The following is a 25,644-nucleotide window of genomic DNA, read 5'->3' as shown; positions in this document are numbered from 1 at the left end:
TGAAAAAGGAAAATAAATAAATAAAAATGCATTGTTTTACATAGAATTTTGTTTTTATTCGTTTATTATAGCATTATAATTAAATCTTCACTGTTATATTCCATCTCCATATCTTCGACATCGACTTATTTAAATATACAAAAAATTGTGTGTTATAAAAATGGTTTAATCTTTTATCGGTTTTGTTGTTGGTTGCTTGCTTTGCTTGTTGGTCGAAGGACGAATGTCCATCCAAGAAACTGGCTGTTACCTCGTTTTACCGGCACCCACCTTGTGAGGAGATATTAGAGCACGCAGCGGGTGACACTTCAGTCTTCGACAGCATATTTCTGGGTCCATTCACGTGCATTGCGTATGGCCTCGGCCTCATTAACTTTCCACAGTTCGGCCACATCGTTGGCTAGCGGATCATCGGGATTGGGCGCACTGAGCAGCGCTTGAATGGACAACAGAATGGTACGAATTTGCAGGGCCGGACTCCACTTATCCTTCAGCACATCCAGACAAATGCGCCCAAGACGATCGATATTCGGATGGTATATCTTTGTGATGAAACGCACCTTGGGTGCCGACATTGGATAATCCTCGGGTAGAAACAGCTCCAGCTTGAAGACTCCGCCCTCAAACGGCGAGTCATTTGGACCGGCGACTACTACATGAAAATAGCGCGCATTGTTTTCATCGGGAATTGCATTAATTCCGGGCACCGGCTCCTGCATCAAGCGCTGCGTCTCCTTTATAATGCGACGTGGCAGACTGGACATGTTTTAACCTTCTTTTTTGTCCCAGTTGTTGTTGTTGGTGCTTCTGTTGAGTTCACGCAACTTAAGAATGACAAAAGTAAAATCTCTTTTTGGTCTGTTCCGCCAAAAGTTAACTGATCTGCACCTGGCTAGCTTCGTATAATTGAGATGGACATACGACTATTACAATGACGAGCTGTAAAACTATTATTTATAGTTTGATCGAGCGTTTTATAAAAGCAAACTAGCCTGTGTCCCTAAAACTTGAACAAAAAAAACTAGTTCAAAAAATGGAATAAATTTGCACAACAGCTGCTGAGCAGTGTTGGTTAGTGTGTAACAATATACATTGCGTACACGATTCAACTAAAAATATCTCGTTTGTTGGCATGAACGTGTATTAGGCGACGGTGCCGATGTCAAACTGCCAGCAAGAATAGCAACAAAAGGCTATCTTCCACTTCTCAAAGACACCCAAAAAATTTGTTTAATTAACACAAACCGTTTTACAAGCTGACTACCATGACGTCAAGAAAACGGAGCGGCAGTGGTTCCACAAAACGCCCCAAGGAAAAGGTTTGGAGTGCACCTCAATTCACCCAGCTGGACTTTAATTTCGGGCATTATTTTGATATTTCTTAGGTTGTTTACATATATGAGTTACTGTGTCGTGGGGAGGATCCCAGCGCGGATAGCCCCGAGTTCTGGCACGAGTTCTTTCTGCTGCAACCCAACTTTGAGTCCCTGGAGGACCAAATCAGCAAACTAAACAACGAACAGCTGCATGTGGTTAAGCCGAACTTGAATACACTATTCCAAAAATGTATAGAAATGCTGGACACATTACGGGGTAAGACGCCTTATATTTGCCTCACACACATATCTAAAACTCCTTTCACGTGTAGAGGCTCACCCCAAGCGGCTGTGCAACAGCCTGCAGACATTATGCTCGCTCTTCTATGGTATATTCAGGAAGTGCAACACGGATGCCAGCTCAAACATACTGAACGAGATCTTCGGCCACGAGACAATGGATGAGTGGCTGAAGCTTCTGATGCAGCATTGCAACCGGATTCTACTTGGCGATGTTACCGAAAACGCGCGCTTTATGTGCCTGAAACTGCTGCTAGTGCTGGTGACAGGCACGGATGTCAGCCAGAACGTGCTCTTCGAATACCTGATGATGCATAGCCTGTTCGATGCTTTTGTCCGCCTGCTGAGCGATCCCACATTTCGTGCCCAGCATGGCCACGACATTGTCATACTGCTCACCATTCTGGTGAACTATCGGAAGCACGAGGCAACCAATCCGTATGTAGTGCAGCTCTCCATTCTGGCCGACGAGCTAGCGTTGAATGGGTAATATGAATCACTGATTACAATTATAGATAATTAGTTAAGCATGTTTGATAAGGAACGTCTAATAATGCGCCTTTATCGGTTTTGTAGGTATGGCCAAATGATCTCGCAGTCACTCATTGATTTTTGCCGCCAGTATATGCAAAGCTTAAATAATGTGCAATCCTCTTCGTGGTTCTCGTCGCTCTCAAGCATGGTGGGCAACATGTTCGTCTCCGATGAGGGTTGTGAGCGTGTGCAGCAGATCAAGGCCAACAATGGCCTATTGCTGGCCCTGTATGAGGCAGTGCATCTTAATCGCAATTTTATTACGACCCTGGCGCATCCACAGGCAGAGTCGAGTGCACCGCCATCGCCCAGCAACACATTGAGTCTGACACAGCCGGTGCCTGATCTAGCCAATGCGCCCATCATAGATATGACACAGTATCCCACAAACCTGCTCGTAGCAGTTTTTCAATATTGGTAAAACTGTGACAATTCTTGTCGATTGATTCACATTAATTCTTGTGTTCCCACAGCTCTATTGTTATGCAGGACAACAAGAATGAGTCCAGCATTGCCAATTTGAAGCTGTGCTTTCTGATACTCACCTGCATATCGGAGGATCAGTATGCCAACTCAATGATGCATGACAGCAATTTGACTTTCAAGGTGATGTTGCATCGCGCCCAAATGCGTCATCGCAAGCTCAATGTGGATCGTGTGGGGAAGTCGCAGCCTTTGGCGGCCACATTGCTCGATTTGCTGGTGGAGTTCATTGTCTCGCATTTAATGAAGAAATTTCCAATGGAGCTGTATCTGTTGTGCATTGGCGTCATACATCGCATTCTGTGCTATCAGAAACGATGTCGCGTTCGCCTCAATTATCCTTGGAAGGAACTGTGGTCGGCCTTGATTGGTCTATTGCGCTTCCTGGTCAATCAGGAGCAGACACTAGTGAAAAAGTGCAATATATTCCACATGTCGCTGCAGGTGGTCAACATTTTCAATCTTTTCATTACGTACGGCGACACATTCCTAGCCACAACAAACAGCTACGATGAGCTCTATTACGAGCTGAATCGCGAGGAAAAAGTATTTACGGAAATACACGCCATGGGTAAGCGAACGAAGGAAAATTTATTTAAAACCCATTTTAAAATGATTCTGTCTAGTTTTGCGCTACACAACTATGCCGGAATGTGACTATAAGGACGATGTTATCAAGCTATTAAATTCTCTTGTCAACATACTCGCCATTGTGAAGCACTTTCAAAACAAAATCAAGGAATGGCTGGCTGAACAGGGTCTGTCCACACCGACGGAGGAGCAAATACTTGATGTTGTACGCAAGAATTATGACCTTACACTAAAGCTGCAGGACTCGCTGGATCAGTACGAACGATATGCTGAAGCACCGCTGCACAGCAGTTTCTTTCAGGCCATGGTCCGTGATGTGGTCAATGATACGCGGAAACACATCTACGGCTATGTTAAGGAGGCTGTGTCCATTATACCCGAGCAGGAGGTGTTACTAGCAACAGTAACCGCCTCAACACCGACGACACCGGCGCCATCCACGTAGGAGCCCACTGACTCCCAAGACTGTTAAAATTGCTTTCTGACGTTTAGTTATATAATTGTATCCTTAATTATTCAATCTCTGGAAGCATACACTCGATGTAATCTATAAGATTAAAAGTGCTTTTGCGAGCTTTTGTTACCTTTCGTTGTCGAGCAGTGCACTTATACATAAATATAAATATACATAATTATATTTGTGAAAAATTATACGTATATGGCTATCGCTACTATTTATCATTATAAATGTATTTTAAATATATTTCGCATATTTGTCTACATTTTCAATAATCGTGTTTTAAAATTTTGGGATTGTTCTGGTTTACTACCAATTGGGGTTATTGTTGATTAATTTTCTGGATAAAACAAAAGCTGAAATTTGATATAGAAAGTTCTTCAAGATGTTCACCCTAATCGATCAATATTCATCTGGGTACTCAATTAAAATATATGTACCTAGCTGGCGTTTTAAAAATATGAAAAGTATTTAACCCATTTTATTTATATTTATATACTTGTTGCTCCTTTATTAATACCCAAGCTTTCTTTGTGTTTAAATCTTTTTCATACAAAAATGTAATTATATGAAATTCATATAAGTATATATATTAATTTTGTTGGCTATATAGACGCTTTCTTAGTCTAATGCAGCTATATGGTTTATATATGTATAACTTTTGTATACAACATTTGCAAACGATGAACATTTTTAATGCAATAAAATAGATCATAGATAAAAACAATTTGCAAATTGCCTAGAATGAAATATTAAAATTCGATTAAAATAATGTAAAGTTGTAAAATACATACATAGCAATAAGGGTAAAAAAATTTCTTTAAAATATACAGTTTTTTGTTATCAAACTATACGCTACATGATTTATACAGATTTTCCATTTTTAGCTTTCGCTTCGTTAATTTAATTCGTTCGCTTATATAATTTATACGACACTTGGTTCAATAGCAAAGCGATCACTTAAAGGCACAATTAACAAAAATATGCAATTAAATTAACTCAATTTTTTCAAAATCAATTTCTAAGTTCAGTTATTTCTCTTGTCGTGGAATTGTGGCTTAAATGTAACTTGATAATGTTATTTACAATTGTTTAAATGAATATAATTCGGATCCTACAATGTGAGGGTGTGTGTTTGTGGGGGGGGGGGGGGGGGGGGGGGGTATATGGGGCTAAATAACGTTCTAAAACTATGTAACTGTAGTGCTCTACGGCCTAGAAATGATCCACCTTGACAGACACTGTGTGGGCAGCCGCATTGCTAGGCAGATCAATGTTGTCCCATTCTGTATGGAGGTTCTTCTCACTGTCGGTGGCCTTGAGTGCCAGACCCAGTGATGCGGTACGTCCGGCACAATGGGGTATATTGAGTGTAACGGGCACCAGAAACTCAAGGCCCTGCGGCCCGCACATGACAAGTGGCGATAGCATCGTTTCACCTGGTTAGGAGATTATAATATATTAATTAGAAGTTGTTTTTTATTTTATAAATAATAAAAGCTAATTACAAGTATATGCTTGTGTTGGTGGGTGTAATTGTTTTAGGAATAGCGAAATAATACAAGTTTGGTGTTGTTTGGTGTGTTACGGCATGTGAAGTAATAGAAAAAATAAAGTATATAGCATACATTTAAAGGAATATTTGTGTTTGGGTTATAAAAAACAAAAATTGTTGTCTACAAACGTTTTTTTTTTTAAGTAAGTATGAAAGGGAAGCTCACTTAAGTTCATTTATATATTTTGGAGTATATACATTTTATACATAATAGCAAAAAGTTAATTAACAATTCTATAGAAACTATAATCTGATTTAAATTTGTTAAACAAACTATCATACGGCATAACTTTCGCTAGCTATACAAGATTATTTAATTTCATTAAACAAATGTATTTATTTGATAACATTTTATAAAAAATAGAAAAGCGTAGTTTAATACTATAAACCTCAGTGGAAGAATATTATGACGAAAATAATTATCTTGTTTTTAAAACATTATTAAGAGATAATACCTATACTATACTTTGAAACACAGGGTAGCATAATATGCTCGATATTTACATGGTCCAAAATATGTTTAAGCTCAGACGACATAAATGGTAAGAGTTGGTGATCCTTTTCTCTTTTAGGATCTTAGATTTAGGCTAACGAAGTGAATTCTGTGTTCCCACATGAAAATATTTCTCGAGGAGTATCGAACTACTTATATTAGAAAAAAGAGATTAATTGTGTTTCAATTGAAAGACATAAAATTCAGGATCATGTGCCGGCCAAGCTGAAAAGTCAGACAACTTATCTTCCTAATTTAAAAATATTTATCGTCTTAAAAACAAATTATTTGCAAAAAAAAAATTTTGTTTCGATGTTGTGAATTTTGAGGGGAATGATATTCACGCTGATAAAATTTGCTAAGCAAGAGTAACAGCTGTAAATAAATGAATTATAGCCCCATTAAAAAAAAAGAAAAAAAAGAGGGGAATGAAAGAAAATATGTATATACATTTAATAAGTTAGTGCATTTTAAATTATGAGTGTTATATTAAATATTTTCATCAATTCCATTCCGCCAATTAGTAAATACAAATCAACCAGAATTAAGAACATGCAGGTTAAACTAAATTATAAGAAAAACCCAACTACAGAGTTAGACCTAAGTACATATAGTATAATGCTATATAATATAGTACGTTAATGATAAAAGACATGCCACTTCCAGAGCTCAATTATATAGAAAATTTGCAAAGTTATTTACAAAACGATAAAATTAATTGAAAAAATATATACTAAACAATAAACATATTTTACAGCTGCGAATATTCAAAGTAAACTGAGTTCCGAAAGGGTAATATCTTTATATACATTATACCTATATACACATTAATTAAATAATTAAAATGATTTGCATTCAAAATATCGCAAACAAAATTCAAGTAAAAAATATAAACTTGTGAATTTGCTTTAGTTATAATTGTTGTTGCTTGTAATTTTAATTGTTGTTGTTGTTGCTTTTGTTGCTATTGTTGCTGTGGTTGCAATAGGTGGTAGTGGAGGTACAACACAATACGAGCAATACGAGAGTAAGAGAAAGAGAGAAAGAGTGTGTGTAGAAAGTTAGATAGACCAACCATTTTCCATGTCGAGCGGCGGACCGCCAACGGCCTGTCCCATGCGCGGATCGCTGACGGTAAAGTAGATCTCCTGCCGCACACCAGCCGGAATGGCGCCCGGCGGTATCTGCAGCGAGACGTGCCACAGCTTGTCAGCCAGCGTGCCACCGCTGGCATCAAAGAAGCCGCGCGTGGTGCTTGGCTCACGCGGCAGGCTGGGAAATGCGGCGGCACCATTGGCCGGCACTGGACCAGCAATGGGCAGGGACATGCTGCTGCTGAAAGGTGTGCTGGTCGCATTGGGCGGTCCTACCGGCAGGCTGGCCTGCGATGTGTACTGCGTCTCAATCGAGGTGCAGCTGTCGGCCATCAGCGAAGAACTGGGCGGCGGCGGCGCTGTGCGCTTCAGTATGTTGGAAATGTGAAAGGGCGCGCGAAGTGCGCGAGGCGACAACGGCTGTTTCGAGGCGGAAATCGGCTCTGTGGCATGAGGGAGTGGGGTAACCTGATCGGTGGCCTCAAAAACATCGTCCGACATGTTCTGCGTCTCGCTGACCAACATTGCTACATTGTGCTGATTGTGCTCAATAGCTGTGGGTTGCTCCGCGGGCTCCGTGCTGCTGTCAGCCTCATTGGGCTGCTCATCTTTAGCCGCATTCGCATCCTCATTCTCATCCGCATCGATCTCGTCCTGCACCAACGGCGCTTGACAGACGACGACGGGGGCCAATGTATTCTCAACGACCGTGTCCGAGGACTTTTGCAGGTCTGAGCGGCTCAGCGTGCTGTCCTGGGCATCCTCGGGCTGTGCATTTATTTCCACCTGCACCTGCTCCGTTTTGCACTCTTTCTCCTTTTTCTCGTCGGTTTCATTCTCGCGTGATTGAAGGATGCTTTCCTCGCGCGTCTCATAGATGGGCGCCGGCCGGCCCATGTCTCGCTTGGTTACATAGATCGGTTCTGCCATGCTGTCCAGCGCCTCGCGCCGCGTCTGATAGATTTGTTCGCGAAGCTGGCTGCGCGTACCCTCCCGCCGCGACTGATAGTTGCTATCGGAGTTGGAGCGCTCGGAGCGGTCGTCGCTGCGTTCGGATTGACTGCTGCTTTGCGCGCTCAGTTCGCGTTCCATGTCGCGTTTGCCCTGTATGATGCGCTCCTGCATTTCCCGCTTCGACTGATACAGATGATTGCGCTGCATTTCGCGCTGCATTTCGCGACGCGTCTGATACATAGGTTCGGCCTCCTCGCCCTGCTCATTGGCGGCGCCGGGATAGAAGCGCCGCCGTGTCATCACCTCTGAGTTGGGAGCACGCCGCTGGTCAGGCAACATATAGGCGCCCTGCCGTGTCTGGTAAATGTCCGGCGGCTGCCCTTGCTGCTCATAGCCATTCGCGGCATGGGGCAGGTGCATGTGTCGTCTGCCAGGTGGTGCGGCTGCACCACCACCGCCCCCACGATCCGCCGTTGTGGTGCTGTGTCGACGCACAATGCGTCTTCCACTGCGGCCGCTGACAGCCGCCTCGGCTTGACGCCGCTCCAGATCGATGCAAGCGCGATTCGCATATAGATCGTACTGATCATAGCCGGCGTAGCCTGTGTCTGGTGGTGGCCGTGCCATGTGCCGTGGTACTGTGCCCGCAATATTGCCATAGATATCTTCACTCTCCAGATTCTGATAGGTGCTGTTCATCAGCTCCTGCTGGGGATAATGCGGCGCTGGGTAATACGGATCCGATGGTGGCGGCAGCGGCGGCCGCTCTTCGTAGCCAGTAGCCGGGTAGGTAGGATACTCGTCCGGATAGTAGGGCCGCTGGACACCGCGCTCCAGCATCGATTGCTGGCGTCGCAAGCCCTTCGGTTTGCGCTCCGGCTCCACCATGCTGTTCATGCGACGCAGGGGTCGCGTCGATTTGATAAGCGCATTTTTCAGCGCCGCGAGCGGACTCTTCAGCACCGATTTCTTTTTCTTGTGCGGCAGCAGCGGTGGTGGCGCCACCTCCATGCCATGCTCATCATAGTATTGCATTTCCTGGCCTCTGTATCCACGACTGCCTGTGCCGTAGTGGCTGTAGTAGTTGGGATCTTGCGTGTGCGGCGGCCGCTCGTTGGGATAACGGGGCGCGGATCGGGAACGTTGCATTTGATGCGTATATGGATGTGCTGGGTGTGGATGAGCCGCTGCTCCTGCTGTTGCCGCCGCTGGTGGCGGCATGGCATAATAATTATCATCATAGCGCGCATCGTATGGCTCCATTTCGCTAAAGTTTTGAATTTATTTTATTTTTTTTTGTTTTTTATTTTTTTGTGGAGATTAGCAAAAAGATTTTTCGGTTTTGTTTTTTAGACGGGATGAAGCTTTGGTGCGGCAACGCGATATGGGAAAGTGACTTGACAAGCTAATTGTGCTAGCAATTAGGGACTAGGAAATACTACCAGGGAAGCGATCGGTCCGAAAATGATTTCTTCATTGAACTATTGCCATTTCGAAAAAAAAGTGAAGTTGATTTGTTTACGAAAACAATATGCATTTCATTAAAAAATTATACATAAATTCCTGCTTGCAAAAATTAGTTTCTGTTTCGCGACTTTCTGCAAATCTTTCGCAAAAACACACAAGCGCATACCCAAAGTTGTATTTCTTATTTTATAAATAAGTAAAATAAATACTTATTAGATTTTGCAAAAATAACCAAATTGTAGATATGTAATACAAAGACAAAAATTGTAACCATTTACCATGTTTAAGTATTTTCAGTAAAAGCAACATTTATGAGAGTACTAGAAGTCAATTAGTCGTTTTTGGGTGTTAGTTTTAAGCGTAATCATAATTATATTGTATTTTTTACAAACCCAAAACCAACGATTCAAATACACAAATGTGTTGAACTCTAATTAAAGGAAATAGTTCAGAAATAGAAATATGCTCGCAGCATGAGTATATGTAAAGTGTGTGTAGAGAAATTTTAAAATAAGTGAGTGTATGCTAAGTAGAACTGTGTGTGGCAAAAAGTTAACCCGAAAAATGTTTTATTTTCGTTATTTTTTATTTTCAATTTTTTTTTTCAAATTTTAATTTTTAATCAGCAAAAACTGTGCGCTAAGCGAGTCGAGATATATTTTTTTTTGGTTCATTCAGCTTGCAAATTTGTTAAGCATTTTGGTTAATAATTTTGGTTATTGCAAAATACAATAATTATTTATGCGTCTCTAAAGTAAATGAAACAAGAATTTATCTTTCGGTTTTATGCGAGTTTTTTGTGCGTTTTGTGAAAAAATTGCGACAAATTTCCAATCGTTTTTATGTATTTAAACATTATAATGACCAGCAACCGCATGATTATGAATATATTATATATTGGCAGTATGAGAGCTTTGATTGATCGACTGATTGATTGATTTTTTGTTGTAAATTGTAAATCACAAAATGACATATAACAAAAATAAAAACATTTTTCGTTAACAGATTATGGAGCTTGGGACAGTGCACAGAGTACGGAGTACGAGGTGTGTAGAGCTTTGTGTTGGCCTAGGTTTTAAGAAGTCTCCAGACACGCAAACAAACACGCACACACACACGCACACACACACACGCACACACATATACAGCTTGCCGAAGCTGTAGAAATTCTCAATCTGTTTGTGGTTCAGTTTCTTTGGGATGGGGATAATTCAGTGTACATTGGCTTGTAGTTAGATTTGTGCACTTACCTCATGTTGTGATGGTGCCCAACAGCGGCGCCGATCTGCGGCTTACGATATAATTCAAAGGCGGAACCACGCTGTTCCCGACTCCCAGCCAGATCCAGTGCGTGACGTTCAGGTGTATGTGGTGGTAGATTGCCTAGGAAATTAAAAATTTACAAAAATGTCCGGTTATTAGGGGAAAAATAATCAACAGCTACATATACAGGATGTTGCCAAGATCAACATCTAAGTATGTTGCTGCTCAAATCTTGAATACCTCAGTAACTTTAGTGGAATTGAAAAAGTCCTATATTGGAGATCTCAGGCAATTACATTTTTGTATTTTTCGAGAAATAATATTGTTTAAATTGTTATAAACTTTATTGTTTGGAAAGTAGTTTACTTCAAAATGCGAAAGATTCAAAATTAAAAATTTTGATTATATTAAACAGGTAAATAATATTGATTATCTTGAGCAATATAATATTTTTATTTTTCAAAGAAATACTTTTTAAGTCTAATCTATCCTTAATCCCCCTTCTTAATTGTTTAAATTAAATTTGAAATCGAAATCTTTAGATCTACTTTATCTCAGAGTCAAATAAGAGCTAGAATTATGAAATAGCATAAGCAGTGTTTATTCATTTTCCATTATATCCTCCAACTTTCATAATATCGATAAGTAACGATTTTATGATAAGTTTTTTCAGGCATAACACGAAGAGTATAAGAGCTAGCAGCGGCATATTTGGTATGCAGATTCTGGTATAGTATATACAGATTTGCTGGGTATCTCCTATACGGGAACTCCCGAGTAGGACACACCTACTTGTACTTTATAAGCCAAGCTTAAGACTCTCAGTAGGGACTTACCAATTGGCGGTGGCATGCCCCGATGTGGAGCAATGTACGGTCCGGTGCCACTGCCACCATTGTAGTGATGACTGTTGCCATTGTAGCCATTGGCCTGGGGATATTGCTGCTGCTGTTGCTGCTGGGTTGGCGGTGCTTGCCCGTAGTTGCCAGTGCTGGCGCCGTAGGTGGGCTGCTGCATGTGGCCATTGCTGGGCTGGCCCTGATGCGGTGAGCCGGGCGCCGGCGTCTGTTGCCCGTAATGATGATGCGAAGGCGTTGGGGGATAGTAGAATCCGTTGGGCGAACGGGGTGAACCAGAGTCCTGCAAGAGCAAACCACTGAGCGAAATTGCTCCAAAAGAGTTTTTGATTGGTTACTTACGCCATTCTCCCAGGGCGTGGTGCCCCCGCTGCCACTGCTGCCGCCGCTCTGCACGGGCGGTCGATAGTTTTTGGGCTTGGGTGGTGGCACGGGCTTAAATGGTCCGCTGCCATTGCTGCTGGGCGTGGCACTGCCATTCATTTGCCCACCATTGCTCACATTGGTGGGCTGCACAACACCGTGCGGATTTTTTGGAAGCTTGCTGTAGTCGGCTGCCGATACGGAGTTGTTGCGGCTAGGATTTTTGTGATTGTGGTTGCATTTTTGGGGCGTGGTGGAACATGGTGTGTTGGCACATACAGTTTATGTGTGTGTGTGTTGGTGTTGTGGTAGTTGTATTCGAGTGGTTGTGTGGTTGTGATATCGCATAAACAAATTGTATGATACGTGTCGATGGGCACAAACAGAAGCGAGAAAGAGAAAAATATTTGACATAATTATAGGACATGTGTGATAAACTATGTACTCAGCTGATGTATATATAAATATATTTAATGAATTGGGCAAAACACAACACAATTCGATACTTTTAATACAGTCGTCGTTTATTGCACAGTAGACAGTTTGAATTTTTTGGCATAGTCTATATACACAGTTGGACTTGATGAGATGCAAGGGATTTTAGGGGGCATAAAAATAACTATTGCGATAAAAGAATTGTTAATAACTAAAAAAAATTATGATTTGTATGGAAAATAACATTTAAATGCAGGCAGTTGGCAACATCCAGAGATACATACATATATAAACCAACTTTCTTTGTGAATTAATTATTTGCGATAATGATGAATAAAACTTTATGTAAATAGATATATATATACACATATATTTTTGTATAGTCCATATCAGTTAACTCTTGAGCTGTGTTGCAATATCGTTTAAAAGGGATTTCGTTGTGGCTTCACTAAACGAGCGTATCGTAAGCTGAGACAATTGGAAAATTAGGCGACATTCTGAGGCGGGGCGCAGCAATGGGTCTACGGCTCCAGTAGCCCAGGCCCGTTGCAGTTGCATCCATGGCGCCGAGGCGCACCAGGCTGTTCAGCTGCAAGGCCGTGGGCGGCTGTGAACGATGTGATGTGTATTTGAAATGCATGGGACTAGGCAAATGGTAGCGTCTACATGGACGACAACAGAAAAGGTACAATATTTTTGTATATTTACGAAACGTTTTGAAAATGCATGCGATTTAAATGCCGACATTAGAGAAAAAGAGAGAGAGAGTAATAGGTTTCTTTATGATTTCACACACGATTATACGGAGTCCTTTGTGTATAAGACTATATTTATTCCTAATAAACATACCTATATTTGCCGTAATCGGTTTTGGTTTCCACCAACGGTTTACGCGGACTGCTGTCCAGGCCCAGATTCGATGGACGCTGCGGTGTGCCATTGCGTGGATCTGCGGAAGGATTGAATTCAGTAAATGTTTTGGTGAGAAATCAACTTCTCGGAGACTTACCAATATTACGGGACGCATTCAGCTCGTGATAGAGTGGCCTGCCGGGACTACTTTGGCGATTCAGATCATTGGCCGCCCCAAAAGCACGATGATCGTGTGGTGCGGAGCGACCATAGTCATGGGGCTGACCCACAGGCGGCAAAGGACGACCACTGTAAATATTGTTATTTGATTAGCTGTAATGTCAGGCCTTCGTAACGTATAGCTATAGCTAATCAGTTTCTAAATAACATAAATAAATTCAAAATGTTGCGAATTCCTCATCTGAATCTACTTAAATTTCTTCAGCAATAATTTGCTCATTTTTAAAAAATAAGATATTTTCTTTGGATTTTATCCTGTAAACCGTTGTATATTTATTTATATCTCTAATCCTTAATATATGTGGGATCATATTGATAAAAAAAAATAATCCAAGGTGTAACATTTTGTACATAGTACTTGATTTTTGAGTTTGTTAAGCTGAGTTTAAAATTGATAGTTTTCATCACTGAAGTAGTTGAGAGCAATGGAATGTGGATTTTAATACTTATACTATTCCGCTCAAGCATATATATTTTTTGTTAAAAAGCTTTGAAATTGGAATGTAGAACTTGGTTTATAAATAGTGCTTTACACAAAAAAATTTTTTCGGTGGTTCGGTTCACAGTTCAAACCAACTCGCTTAGGTTCCGATAGTGAACCTTCTTTTAAACATTTACGAACCTGTTCCAACCTTAGTTTGTCATATACACTAAATAATATAATGAACTTTCGAAATTATTAATTTAAATGAAATAGTTGCTTAATTATACTTTAGTGCTGTTCCCCGAGTGCTTTACATTTTAAACCAAACCATTTGGAAGAAAATGTGGTTTTTTGAGAATCTGGTTTGGCTTAATGTTCGATTCATATTAAAAAATAATAAATTGAATATTCGGGCTCCTCATTTTTTTACATTTATATTTATTTCTATATCTTACCTTGCATTTGGCACTGATTTGAGATCATCGGGCGCATTGGGCCCCAGTCGGCCGAGATTCTGCATGGCCAATTGTGTGTTATTGTAGGAGTCGTAGCTGGAGACGCTGTCGTAGGTGGAGGCAGGACCTGCATTACCGTTAGTCTTGTGCTGTGCTGGGCTGCCTATGGCCGCATTCATGCGCGCCTGTCGCTCTAGAGAGGCCTGTTGCTGCTGACGCTCAATGGTATCGCCGCCGGCGCCGACCAACGCATTGCGAGTCACATACTCGGCCTGAACATCGTCCTGGAGCACGGCCTTGCCGAAGAGACGTTCCTGAGCGCTACGGCCCAGGGTGCCGCCGGAGCTACCGTTGCGTGATGAGCTGCTAGAGGTGTTCAGGGGCAGATCACCCGGCTTGGACTGACGATCGACGCGCGGCGGAAGATCCGGTGCATTAATGCCATACAGGGACTGTGGGCGTGTGACGCCCACTGTGGAATCAACTGGCTGCTGCTGCTGTTGTGGCTGTTGTTGCTGCTGGGGCATATGGGTGCCGTAGATGCTGTACTTGCTGGAGTCGAGGGTCTGGCGTCGATTCGGTGGCGGCTGCACGCCATGGTCGTAGGGTACCTGTGTCGGTGCATAGCAGGTGAGGAGTGAAGGGCAGCGAAATAGATTAGCACACACTGTGATCAACATGGATACGATGGATTTATGTATGATATATTAGGGCGCCTGAGCTGGGCGCATCGGGGCACTTGAGTGGTGTTTAGTGGGGCGCATGCTCGAAATGTTTAGAATTGAGTTGGGCTTGTTTGGACCTCTTACCGTATATGGAGGTGGTAGTCCTTCACCAATTATGTCTCTATCCCTATCCAAGTTATCCTGGTTAGTGGCAATCGATGGATCTGAACTCGCTTTAACCAATTGCGGCAAATTGCCAAGCGACAATGATGCGGATGGCCCGGGACTTAGCTCCAAATCAGATTCGGGACTTGATGCATACGATAAACGGGATGTGGTCATGGGGAATAGGAAATCATCGGAGAGGGATTCGACGGGCTGGGGTTTTGTAGTTTGTTAAATGAAGGCACGTTAGGAGCGGAGCGGAGTCAAGTTAATTTAATTTTGAATCGGTTTAATTAGCGATATTCAAGAGTTTTGCAAAAAATTAACGCGGGAGCAATTTTAATTGTTATCGGTTAGCGATTATCGGGAAATAGCAACCAACGTTTTGTATTTTTTTGTTTTGATTGTAAAACAGCAACAAGAAACGTAAATGAAACATAGCAAATAGTATGATTTATACGTTCGATTGAAATTCATTTGAATTGCCAAGCATATTGAATATATTATAATTTTTTTTTTTTTTGGACGAACACAAGATAATTGTTTTTTTTTTTTTTAGTTTTGGACGAGGACATTTTTTGAGTATTTCGTTATTTGTTGATAATTGTTGGTGTTGTGTTGAGGATTTTTTTGATAATTGTTGATTATTATGCGTCGTGTTTAACAGGATGATTAAGCAGGAAATGACCATGATGATGTATTGTATTTTTTTTGTTTTTGATTTTGGTTTTTGTTGTATGTAAATAAAAGAAACAAATGAAAACGATAAACATTTAGTTAGCAACTTGATATCAAATATTTTTGGTATATGGTAAAAGCAAAAAAATACATCACTCTAGCTATAAAGCGAGCGATTCTTTTGCGTAGACTTAAGCTAATATTATGAAGATACGAGTAGATATGAGATATTAATATATGTATATAGTTAATTAAGGTATGTATGTATGTTGATGTGGATGGGTTTCTGAGGGCCTCTCGTTGCGTTTAGCTTTAAAATAAAGGTTGCCAATTCAGCTATTTTCCAGCCGAAAACAGCTGATATTTTAAAATGATTTTGCTTTTTTAGGCATTTCAATCCTGTTTATTTCCAAGTTGTGCTCAAAAAGCTTATTCGTCTGTTTTTAAAAGTTATTTGTATTATTAATATTGGATTCAGCTAATTTTTTGAACTACGATTAGAATTTACTTTGCAGCGAGTAAAAGCAACGAGTAGCGAATTGTTGTTAATGATTTCTGCATGCTACACACAAATATGTACAGACACAAACACACATTAAATGAACACTTAGATATAATTCAGATTTAGTTAAAGCAATTACATGCAGTTTTACAGGAAACTAAATTAACAACGAATCTCATGCAATGCACTCGTTGCTGCGGCCCACATTTGTGTTGGAATCCGCAATGTTATTGTTGTTGTTGTTATGATTGTTGTTGTTGCTGTTGTTGTTGTTGTGGTTGTTGCTACTCAAGTTATTTAAATTGGCAATCTGATTAGATAGATTATTAAAGGCCAGGTTCAAAGATCTAGCGGCCGTCGGCACCCCAAAGTTCGCCTCGTCCGCCCCATCATCGATCAAGGTGCCGGCGCTGCTGCTGTTGCCATTGCACAGCAAATCGCTACTGGATGCATAATTGCCATAGGCAGCGGCCAATTTGGCGCTGCTGCTGCTGCCGCCGGGCAGTCGCTGCTGTGGCTTGGCCACGGGTGTTGCCTGCTTGCCACCCACAGCGGCGCTGCTGGCGCCAGTTGGCGCCTTGGTGGCTGAGCCGGCCGCCTCCAGCTTTAAATTGCTGTTCTTCTCCCTGTCCTGCAGCAGATTCAGACTCGAATCGAATACGTTCTTCTGCAGCAGCTCGTGGTAGTAGTAGGGCGTGGTGCGGCGTTCTATTGAGACCGCACGACGACCCAAGCAGGCGGCAGCTGCCGGCGCACGTTGACGGCTCCGCTCACCAAGGAGGGCGCTGTTCAAATAGAGATAGCTGCTGCTGCTGCTCAGTAAATTGGGCTGCGAGCTGTGGTACTGTGAGCTGGCATCCTCATTGACAGAGGCGGTCTCAATGCCTCCGCTTCCGTCCAGCAGGTGACCTTTGCTGCCCGGCATGGAGGAGGCGGGCTTTAGAATGGGCACCATGGTAAATGACTGGCGACTACGCGGCTGCAGTTGCTGCTGCTTTTGGTTGTCTGCCGAGGCTAAGCTGGCGTGTATATATGGACCTCGATCATACCCAATGGGCGGTGGGCGTGGCGGCGGTGTAAGCGTGCAATCGTTAAGTGGCATTAGCGAAAAGGAGTTGCGCCTGAGCCGCGTTCCATTATAGCGCGGCACCGAGATTGATGTGGGGCGACAGCAGGCGAACTTGCAAGGCTGTGCTATATAGGGTGGGAATAGCATTTCGGTTGGGGATTCGGGAAGCTGCTCCCAATAAGTTATTATTGAATTAATGCATGTATGTGTGTGTGTGTGTTTTTTTTTTCAGGGTGGTATATGTGTTATGATGTGTTGGTGTGTGTTTCAGACGGGGAAAAAATTGTTAGAAAATAAAATTAGAATATTGACCATAACCAGTTGTAGATAAAAAGAATTAAAGAATTAATAATTAAATTAAAATTAGTTAAAGTAAAGTTTAAGTTGGCTCACTTCGTGTGTGGGAGTTGTCAAATTTACAGTGATTATTCGAAAAAAATATTGTTAACATTTCTAGAAACTAATATTCATAATGTTGAACTTTGCATAACGTATATAAGTCTAAGGACTATTTAGAACAATTAAATTTCGAACAGTTTGATGGTTTTTCCTTTTATTTCATTTCCGATAGATCACTGTTCTGTTTACTGTACTAACTTAAAAGGGGACCGCTTTATGCCTACTTCAATGTGAATAGCTTTTATTAGAAAGTACCGCCAAGATGTTCTCAATACAGCTCTTACGCGCCTGGTTAATACTTTGTTCATTTATTTTTTTTAACGCCAATATTATAAGATAATGAATTTATAGATCTTGAACAGCTCTTAGCCCAGAAAATATGGCCCAATTCAGGAAAAGTATTATCAGGTAATATTTTCAACATTTACGACCGAGGAAAATTAGAGTAGGATTTTGTTGCTTCGTAGAATAAATAATTTAGATAATATGGGAGTCCATATCAAGTCCATTGCTCTGTTTATTTAGGGCAATGTATAGGCTGGCTTTAGCCGGTTATTTTTATAAATTTAATTAAAAGTAAGATAATATTTGTTTATCAATATCATATGAAATATTTCTGGCTATAGGAGCTTCGAATAGTGCCAGTCTACTTTATATTTTGTCCGATCTAGTGCTAACATAAATTGTAACTTTAAAAAAAGTTTTGGCGAAATATAAAAGTTTTTGAACCGGAGTTCATCAGAGTAGTCCAGCATAGAATATTTTCGATCAACCCCATCACCAAACAAATATGCACACATCGAAAAGAGCGTAATTAAGTTTCAATTATCATGTTACGTATGATGTTATGATTAGAGTTTCACGACAACACGACATCGACATTATGAAAGCTACTTGAGATGCTTGCAGAAACTTAGGACTAGACTACACAAGACACTAGACAACAACAAGTTGTTCCTGTGATGAGATAGAGAGGTGGTTGCAGGTTGAACTCACCTTAGACTCGGACATCCAGACGGCGCCGCTCTGCTGCAGATCGATCGAATCACGGAGCTTGCGGTACCAGGACTCCTCGTCGTTCAGCACAATCTGTGTGCTGAAGATGTGCGACCAGACGCGATCCAGTTTCTGGCACTGCTCGAGTAGTTTCTTGGAGCTCTTGTGCGCCGCCTTGGGCAGGCCATGGCGTAGCTGTTTGATCACGTGCTTGCTGTCCGTCTTGAGGAATATAACAATGGGATAGAATTGTGCATAGTTGAGCCGATCCACAGCGTTCGGCGTTATGTCCAGCAGCGCGTGCTTGCCACGATCCATAATGTCGCGAATGTGGGACAGCCGTACAATGCGGCATTTGCCGTTGCCGCTGCCGCTGCCATTATTGTTGCTGTTTGTCTTGTCATCATCCTGCAGCGGTGTGCAAAACTTGTCCGGGAAGTCTTTGGCAAGTTTTTCCCTGGCCAGGTCAGAGACGGGACCGAACAGCACGAGGGGACGCACGAAGCCGGGATGACGCAGAACGACGCGCTCGTAGGCAGGAAACTTGGAAATGCTGTCCGAGAAGACGACATCGTCCCAGTTCTCGCGGGAGAGGCTCTTAGAGCGGCGATGTGTGGAGCTGTTAAGAGAGTGGGGATATGGTATAAGTTAAACAAGTCTCTGGAGAGCAGAGCAGAGCAGGACTTACCGGCGACGTCTAAAGAAATTGCCGCGTGATTCATTGGCATTCATTTCCTTTTTGGTGGCATTAAATTGAGCTGTAGCCAGCTCTTCGGCACGGGATTTGTTGGGTATTACGCCACGCTGCATTTCCTGATGGCCGCGTCCGATCTTGAGCACCTGCCACGAGCCGACGACACCGTTGTGCAGCGTGTCGATGACACGGAACACGTCGCCTGCCTTGAAGGCCATCTCGCCCTTGGAGGGATTGTCGCAGTGGAAATGGGTCTTGATGTGGAACGAGTCACCGCGCTGATTGGTCACCACTTCGTCGTACTCCTCCTTGCAGTACTGCACAATCAGATCGATGCGATCCTGCAGACTAAGCAGAAATAGCACCGCCTCTTCGCGCGTCACGCCGTGCATGTCCATGTCGTTCACTTTGAGTATCTTGTCGCCAGGCATGAGGCCTTGCAGCGAGGCTGGTGAGCCGGGCTGCACGGCGGTCACAAAGATGCCCGCCTCATTGCCGCCCGTCAGCCGAATGCCAACGCTGCCCTCCTTCTGGAATGAGATGAAACGCGGCTCGGCGCTCTGACGCTCCTCGTACAGTTGTCGTCGCGAGCTGTAAAAGTCCTCTTGGGCGGCGCGCGGTGGTGGCGGTCTTGGCGGCTCATCGACACGCCCACGCCCTCCATTGGTGGGCGTGACGGGCCTGTCAAGTTGCTGCAGCGAGACACCGTCCATAAGCGGACCACGCGAGCGTCCGCGTGGCGTCAGGTTGCTCTTCTCCTCACTGAGTCCATTGCCATTGATGCTGGGCCCGTTGGAGGTGCGCGTTGGCGGCTGCACGTAAAGATTCTGTGAGGAGTAGCTGGCGCCACCGGGCAGATATGCATCATCCAGATTATTACTGCAGCTGGAAACCTGTGCCTGATGTGTAGCATACAGATTCGCATTAGCCTGCTGATGGCTCGAGTTGTTGAGCTGATTGACTGCCGCCGCCTGGTTAGTGATGTCGCGCAGCACGACCAGATTGAGACGCTCCTTGCAGCCGTCGATGATCTTCTTGGCCTCCTTGAGGCTCATGTTATCCGCACAGTTTGTGTTGTGTATGCGTGTTATGATGTCGCCCTCCTGCAGCGAATAGCCATTGGCAGTCAGCTGATCGCGCGCCTTCGTCGAGATCTCCTTGACGAACAGCCGGCAACCCAGCACAATGCCGTAGTCGTCCTTCTTGCTGCCCTTGGTCAGTGTCACCTTAATGGGCTGGGCACCGCTGCCCGCGTTCTGTACCAGCGAGGAGTTCAACGAGTTCGGCTGGCTCATGCTGGACATGGCGGCGCTGGGCGCCTGACTGCTGGCCATGCCACTGCCGTTGGTCAGTCCTAGGCCCACAGAGCTCATGCTGTGCGAGTGCTGATGCTGTGCGGGATTCGTTGCGGCCACATTCAGTGGAACGCGACGCTTCACGACCAGTGTGACCGTATTGCCACTGTCGCGCAACACCTGCACTGCGGTGGCATATTCCACATTCTCCAGCGAGACGCCATTCACAGTGATAATGCGATCATTTACACTGAAAGTTCAAAAGAGATAGTATGAAATTTAGAAAAGTTAAGATAGGTTAAAATAAAATAGAACAAAATGTGAATTATAATACATAAGCAATTTGCCAATTTTACGATATCACATTAGGTACAGATAACATATGTAGGTAACATCGAAAACATACGGCTAAATACATACATATATACCCTCAATCTATATATACAAAACAGTTTGTGCGGAATGACTGACTCAACGGTGACTAACGTAGAGCCCAAATCGTAAGCTGCTACAGTGCTGAGTTTTTCCTGTAGCTTTCTTTTGGGTCGAAAGTGAGCAGAAAGAGTTTTGAAAATTCAATGTGCTAGCGGGGGAAAGTGGTGTTCACAATTTGAATGATAAACATTATACAGTACGCAGCCACACAAGCTAAAGGTCACCGATTCAACTCCGGCAGCAATATTTCGTTTTTTTTGTCTGTTTATTGAATTTGTTATTATTCAAAAAAAAAGACAATACAAAAAATCCTAAAAACGATTTTAATTTCACATTATTTTATTACCAAAAACTAAAAGCATTCAAATTCATCAGACTTAACTGAGCAACCTGCATAAATTTTATGTTAACGAAAATTTTCTATTTTATTACAGCACTAATTATATTTATAATATTTATTATTTTAAGCTCTCTTATTCCAACAACTTTATTTAAAAGCTTAGAGGCAGCTTCTGTTTTACAAGCAAACCCCAACGAAAGATAAATAGAATAGTAGCAATGCCTTCTTTCATAGATCTTAAATGAACATGGTCACATTTCATTCGTTCACCTCATTATTTATGCTATTTTCGAGAAATCAATAGAAAATAATCACATATAAGCAAACGTTTTTAGAACCGTAGTTAAAGCTACCATAATTGTACTTGAAACATGTGTCGAACCTTTGGACTAACATAAGTCCAAGTCGTGACTGGCTTTCGATATGGATTTGTGCTACTACCAGTTGCGGGTCATTGGGAGGCAGCCTTGTCGTGGCAGCAGCCAATCGGAATCGGATCTTTATACAGTAATTAGTCTAGCAGCTATAATTAACGATATTATTATAATTAATCCACGGTAGCAAACGCTTAAAAGAACGCTTAAAGGCAAAAATTGCTGTCTAATACGAGGCTGGCCAAGTGTGTAGAGTATAGCGAACGTCAATGGTGAATACTTCAATATCTAGTTACATGTTTTGTTATAGAGAAATCAGGTTATGCACGGATCGGAGTCATACGCTAATAAACAGACAATTGTCTGTGCCTAACATGACTAGACACACGGCTTATGCACGGTTAGAATATATCGTCAAATGAGCCGGTGCGTCTGGGCGAAACGGGCACAAGAACGGCAAAGAGAGCGAGAGAGAGAGATAGAGAGAGAGAGAGAGAGAGAGAGAGAGAGAGAGGGAATGAGCGTGATATAGGGGCGTCTAAGCAGATTGCGTATTTCGAGGGAACAATACAAGCATATCTGTGCCTACTTTATATATAAGTATATGGTACTTCAGTTCTATATTAACAATTGCAAACTGTTCTTGGAACGGAACCTAAGAGGATGACACGAAAAAAAAAAAAGTAAAAACAAGAAATTAGGTCTATCTTTGGCGCGCCGATGATTAAATACGCTGACATGGCTTACGAATATGTACGAAGAATAATCAGGCTCAACATTGCTAAGTTTGGTGTAAGATAACTTAGAAAACAGAATAGTTTTCCATACAAAAATCATTTTTCCACAAACTCTTTTTATATACCTATATGATATAATAGTCCGATATTGATGAGATTTGACTCACATGCAAGGAGCATAGTGAGCTTGGTAAAGAAATCTCGATTAATAAAAATTGGTTTATAAGAGAACATAGTTTTCGATCGATCGTTCCCAAGGCAGCTTTATGAGATTCGGCTGTTGATGAGGTCCTCCTCATCTATTCCATCTATGCGTTACACATTTTATTGCAAAGTTATAATACCTTAGACAAGGGTATCATAGAGTAAATAGTACATGACTATAGATAAATATATATTTTAATATATATATGTAATTGTGTGTGTGTGAGCAGAAAAATGATAATGATAATGATGAAAATTGCATGTCTGCGCCGACATAATTAACATGTCTAAGAGCGCATGAAGCGTCCATAGCCGCGCTGGAGGATCTGTGCCGCGTTTTACTTTCCGTTGACAGGCCAAAAGACTTCAGCTAAGCAATTAAGCTGCTCAAAAATGCGGCAAAAGAGAAGAGGAAGAAGAAGAAGCAGCAGCGGCAGCGGCAGCAGAAAAAGCTGTTTGCAAGTAGATAGATGAAGCGCAGCTAAAGTATGTGCTGGGCAAACATTCCAGCTGAAATAACAGTGAAACTTCAGCTTGAGCTCACATCCAAGCGAGCAGCTCACATGTTTTGGCAGCTGAGGCCAGGCCAGAGCTGGTCCGCCTGTCAGCTAGCCAGCCGGCCGGCAAAGTCCGCTGTGGCCTTTTATGTTGCAGCTAATTTACACTTGTCGCCGCCGCACAAAGATTTTCGAGCTCTATTCTCGGGATTTTTCTTTTTCTTTTACAATTGCTGCAGTCCAGGCTGGTTGGCTGGCTGGTTGCCAGGTAGACAAACTTAAATTGTTCTGCGCAGTGTAAATAGTTTCGTTGGAAAAAAGATTATGACAAGTTTTTAATCACACAAGTACGAAACGACATTGGGCAGGTCGTTCTGCTCCGCTCCTCCCGGCGCGTCACCTCTATTGAAAAACGCTTTGGAATTTTTATTATCAGCACACACCGCGGAAAAAAGAGCCAGAGGAGCTGTGGCAACTGTGCCTCAAACCTAAAAACGCATTTGGTTTAATTATACGAAGGTTCTTGCTACGTGATCTGAAGTTTTGAAGCGTGTACGTTTTTTGGTATTTGTTGGGTTTTATTTAAAGTTCTAAGCACAAGATTAACGATGTCAGCTGTGAGGTGCTCTGTCAATTGCTGGACTTATGAACTCAAGCTGTCGCGGCGTGCTGAGCATTTTATATTAGATACTTCAATATTTAAAGGGGGTTGCTTGAACCTAAGGATGTTAAGAACGATCAGAAATGTAATCCAATTTTAAATTAATATATACTTTTTCGTGGCGTAAATTTGTTTGCAATACAAGTGATGGCCGAAAACCTTTAAATTTTATTCAATTCGATGATTTACCAATAAAGTCATCATCTAAGGAGAACTGAGGAAACGTTCAGTACTCTTTTTGTACTTGCAGAATAGAATATCTTTAATCTTCGATACTTAATATCGATCTCTTTTAAAATTATCTTCAAATTTCAATGAAAAACTAAAAATCATTATCTGTTGCCTATTTAGAATCTTACATGAGCACTCGATGAATAGGAAATGCAAAGTTTGCGTTTAGTTGTTTATGCAAAATAAAGTCTACAATTGACTTAAAGTCGGGGGCGCATCATATAGGGGCACATTAAAAGCAAAGAAACAGCATGTTAAACATTTCAAACACAACAATTAATTTCCTGCCCCGACAGCGACAACAGCTGACACATCAGAATCGGACTTGTAAGTACGTAATTATCAGCAGCTGGCGGGCTCGAATACTCCCATATGATATTTGCCAAGTCATTTTGGGTTCTAGCGAGTCGCTTCTTTGGGTTGGTGTAGTTACATAGATATATGTATGTACATATTAAGATTTATGTACTTACTGCAAACGATCCTCGGCTGGTCCACCTTTGAGCACATCGCTGACTGCAATCGAGGGATCCCCGTTGGCAAAGTGGGGATTATCACGTCCACCGGAAACGGCAATGCCAAACCCGTAGCCGGGCACTCGAGTCACCGAAACTGTGTGATACTCCCATGTGGTGCGATCGCCCTGCAATAGTAAAACAAGAAAACATAGGGAATTGAAAAGGTATTGTAATAAAAAAATAAATAAAAAAATGTGTGAATGCAAAAGAGAAATGAGGAATACGGCGATTTGCTTGTACCCTCACAACTCTCATTCGCTCTCTCTCTTTCTTTCTCTCAGTTTTTCTTCAATTTATTTAAATAAATTTTAATTGAAATTTGTTAAGGATGGGCGCCGAGCGTTGCAACGAAATATGCTTACGAGGCGGAAGTGCACACATGTGACTTCCGTTTTACAATTTACACAGCCCATACTTGAGCAAGAATATGTTAAATTCAATATTCAGCCCCGACAGATTAATGGCTAGTAGAAAAATTCTCAAAAAGGGTACATTCTAGTGGTTATTATAGGCTTATGCTGTGAATAGTCAAGTGAGTATGTTTTAAAAACGTTCATGATTAACTCAGGTTAGATAAATTCTAGCAAAGAAAATTAAAATCTTGTTTGCTTTAAGTGAAATATATACCAAGTTATATAACATACACAATATATATTAAAATAGAGAATTTTAACAAAAATTGCTCCCATGACTTCGCCGTTCGTTTAATAAAGATAAATACTCGTATCATTGACACTCTAATATATAGAATTCTTGACTTTCTCTTTGTTGAAACTTGATTGTGTCTGTCCAATAAAAATGTTATTTTTAATGGACTCATGCACACATTTATAATACTCATTTCAACACAAAATTAGCTTAGTATTTTACAAAAAATATTACAGCAACACCTGCCATTAGGAATTAATTGATTTTGACTTAACGACTCGTAAATTCCATTTACACTCGCTGCGGGTGGCGTCCTTTTTTGTCGATTCGATATGCGAATCTCAACCCTGAAATCCATCAGAAAGCTTTTTGTCGGAGTTGGCCTGGCAAGTCAATTAGATCT

General features: G+C 42.0%; 3 protein-coding genes across 14 annotated transcripts in view; 1 reads left to right on the top strand and 2 right to left on the bottom strand.

Moving 5' to 3' along the window:
* Positions 1-31: 31 nt before the first annotated feature.
* Positions 32-1,015, bottom strand: LOC135439810 (ubiquitin-conjugating enzyme E2 N). The gene is made up of 2 exons (XM_064698626.1): positions 889-1,015; positions 32-824 (listed from the first exon to the last, which is right to left on the bottom strand). Exon 2 carries the CDS (start codon positions 762-764, stop codon positions 309-311), a length of 456 nt encoding a protein of 151 aa, XP_064554696.1. The 5' UTR covers positions 765-824; positions 889-1,015; the 3' UTR covers positions 32-308.
* Positions 1,016-1,118: 103 nt separating this feature from the next.
* LOC135439809 (armadillo-like helical domain-containing protein 3) lies at positions 1,119-3,956 on the top strand. The gene is made up of 6 exons (XM_064698625.1): positions 1,119-1,319; positions 1,386-1,593; positions 1,649-2,102; positions 2,193-2,567; positions 2,624-3,204; positions 3,260-3,956. Exons 1-6 carry the CDS (start codon positions 1,266-1,268, stop codon positions 3,667-3,669), a joined length of 2,082 nt encoding a protein of 693 aa, XP_064554695.1. The 5' UTR covers positions 1,119-1,265; the 3' UTR covers positions 3,670-3,956.
* A 398-nt stretch (positions 3,957-4,354) lies between these two features.
* Positions 4,355-25,644, bottom strand: part of pyd (polychaetoid) — a 117,512-nt gene continuing 96,222 nt past the window's right edge. For 4 of the 12 annotated variants that reach the window (XM_064698613.1, XM_064698615.1, XM_064698616.1 and 1 more), the window contains 12 exons: positions 24,549-24,718; positions 19,296-20,846; positions 18,608-19,226; positions 14,943-15,176; positions 14,134-14,744; positions 13,172-13,323; positions 13,012-13,111; positions 11,707-11,941; positions 11,344-11,647; positions 10,495-10,627; positions 6,805-9,044; positions 4,355-5,120 (listed from right to left, as the gene is read on the bottom strand). In XM_064698613.1, the coding sequence (XP_064554683.1) occupies positions 4,897-5,120; positions 6,805-9,044; positions 10,495-10,627; positions 11,344-11,647; positions 11,707-11,941; positions 13,012-13,111; positions 13,172-13,323; positions 14,134-14,744; positions 14,943-15,176; positions 18,608-19,226; positions 19,296-20,846; positions 24,549-24,718 (6,573 nt within the window). In that variant the 3' untranslated portion in view covers positions 4,355-4,896. Of the gene's footprint in view, positions 5,121-6,804; positions 9,045-10,490; positions 10,628-11,343; positions 11,648-11,706; positions 11,942-12,230; positions 12,825-13,011; positions 13,112-13,171; positions 13,324-14,133; positions 14,745-14,942; positions 15,177-16,236; positions 17,381-18,607; positions 19,227-19,295; positions 20,847-24,548; positions 24,719-25,644 lie in introns of those variants that run through there. The other 8 variants (XM_064698614.1, XM_064698618.1, XM_064698620.1 and 5 more) reach the window with 5 other exon arrangements.

The sequence above is a fragment of the Drosophila montana genome, unplaced genomic scaffold, assembly GCF_035044405.1.
Source record: "Drosophila montana isolate Dmon_TW-CO22-7 unplaced genomic scaffold, ASM3504440v1 contig_779_1, whole genome shotgun sequence".
Lineage (NCBI taxonomy): Eukaryota > Metazoa > Arthropoda > Insecta > Diptera > Drosophilidae > Drosophila > Drosophila montana.
The sequence above is the reverse complement of the archived record's forward strand: the minus strand, read 5'-3'. Positions and strand labels throughout refer to the sequence as shown.

Bases quoted from the DNA above. Each gene is read 5' to 3' on its own strand.
- LOC135439810 (XM_064698626.1), bottom strand. From the start codon at position 764: ATGTCCAGTCTGCCACGTCGCATTATAAAGGAGACGCAGCGCTTGATG.
- LOC135439809 (XM_064698625.1), top strand. From the start codon at position 1,266: ATGACGTCAAGAAAACGGAGCGGCAGTGGTTCCACAAAACGCCCCAAG. The intron at 2,568-2,623 runs GTAAAACTGTGA...GTGTTCCCACAG, and splicing joins GTAGCAGTTTTTCAATATTG to CTCTATTGTTATGCAGGACA. The intron at 3,205-3,259 runs GTAAGCGAACGA...GATTCTGTCTAG, and splicing joins TACGGAAATACACGCCATGG to TTTTGCGCTACACAACTATG.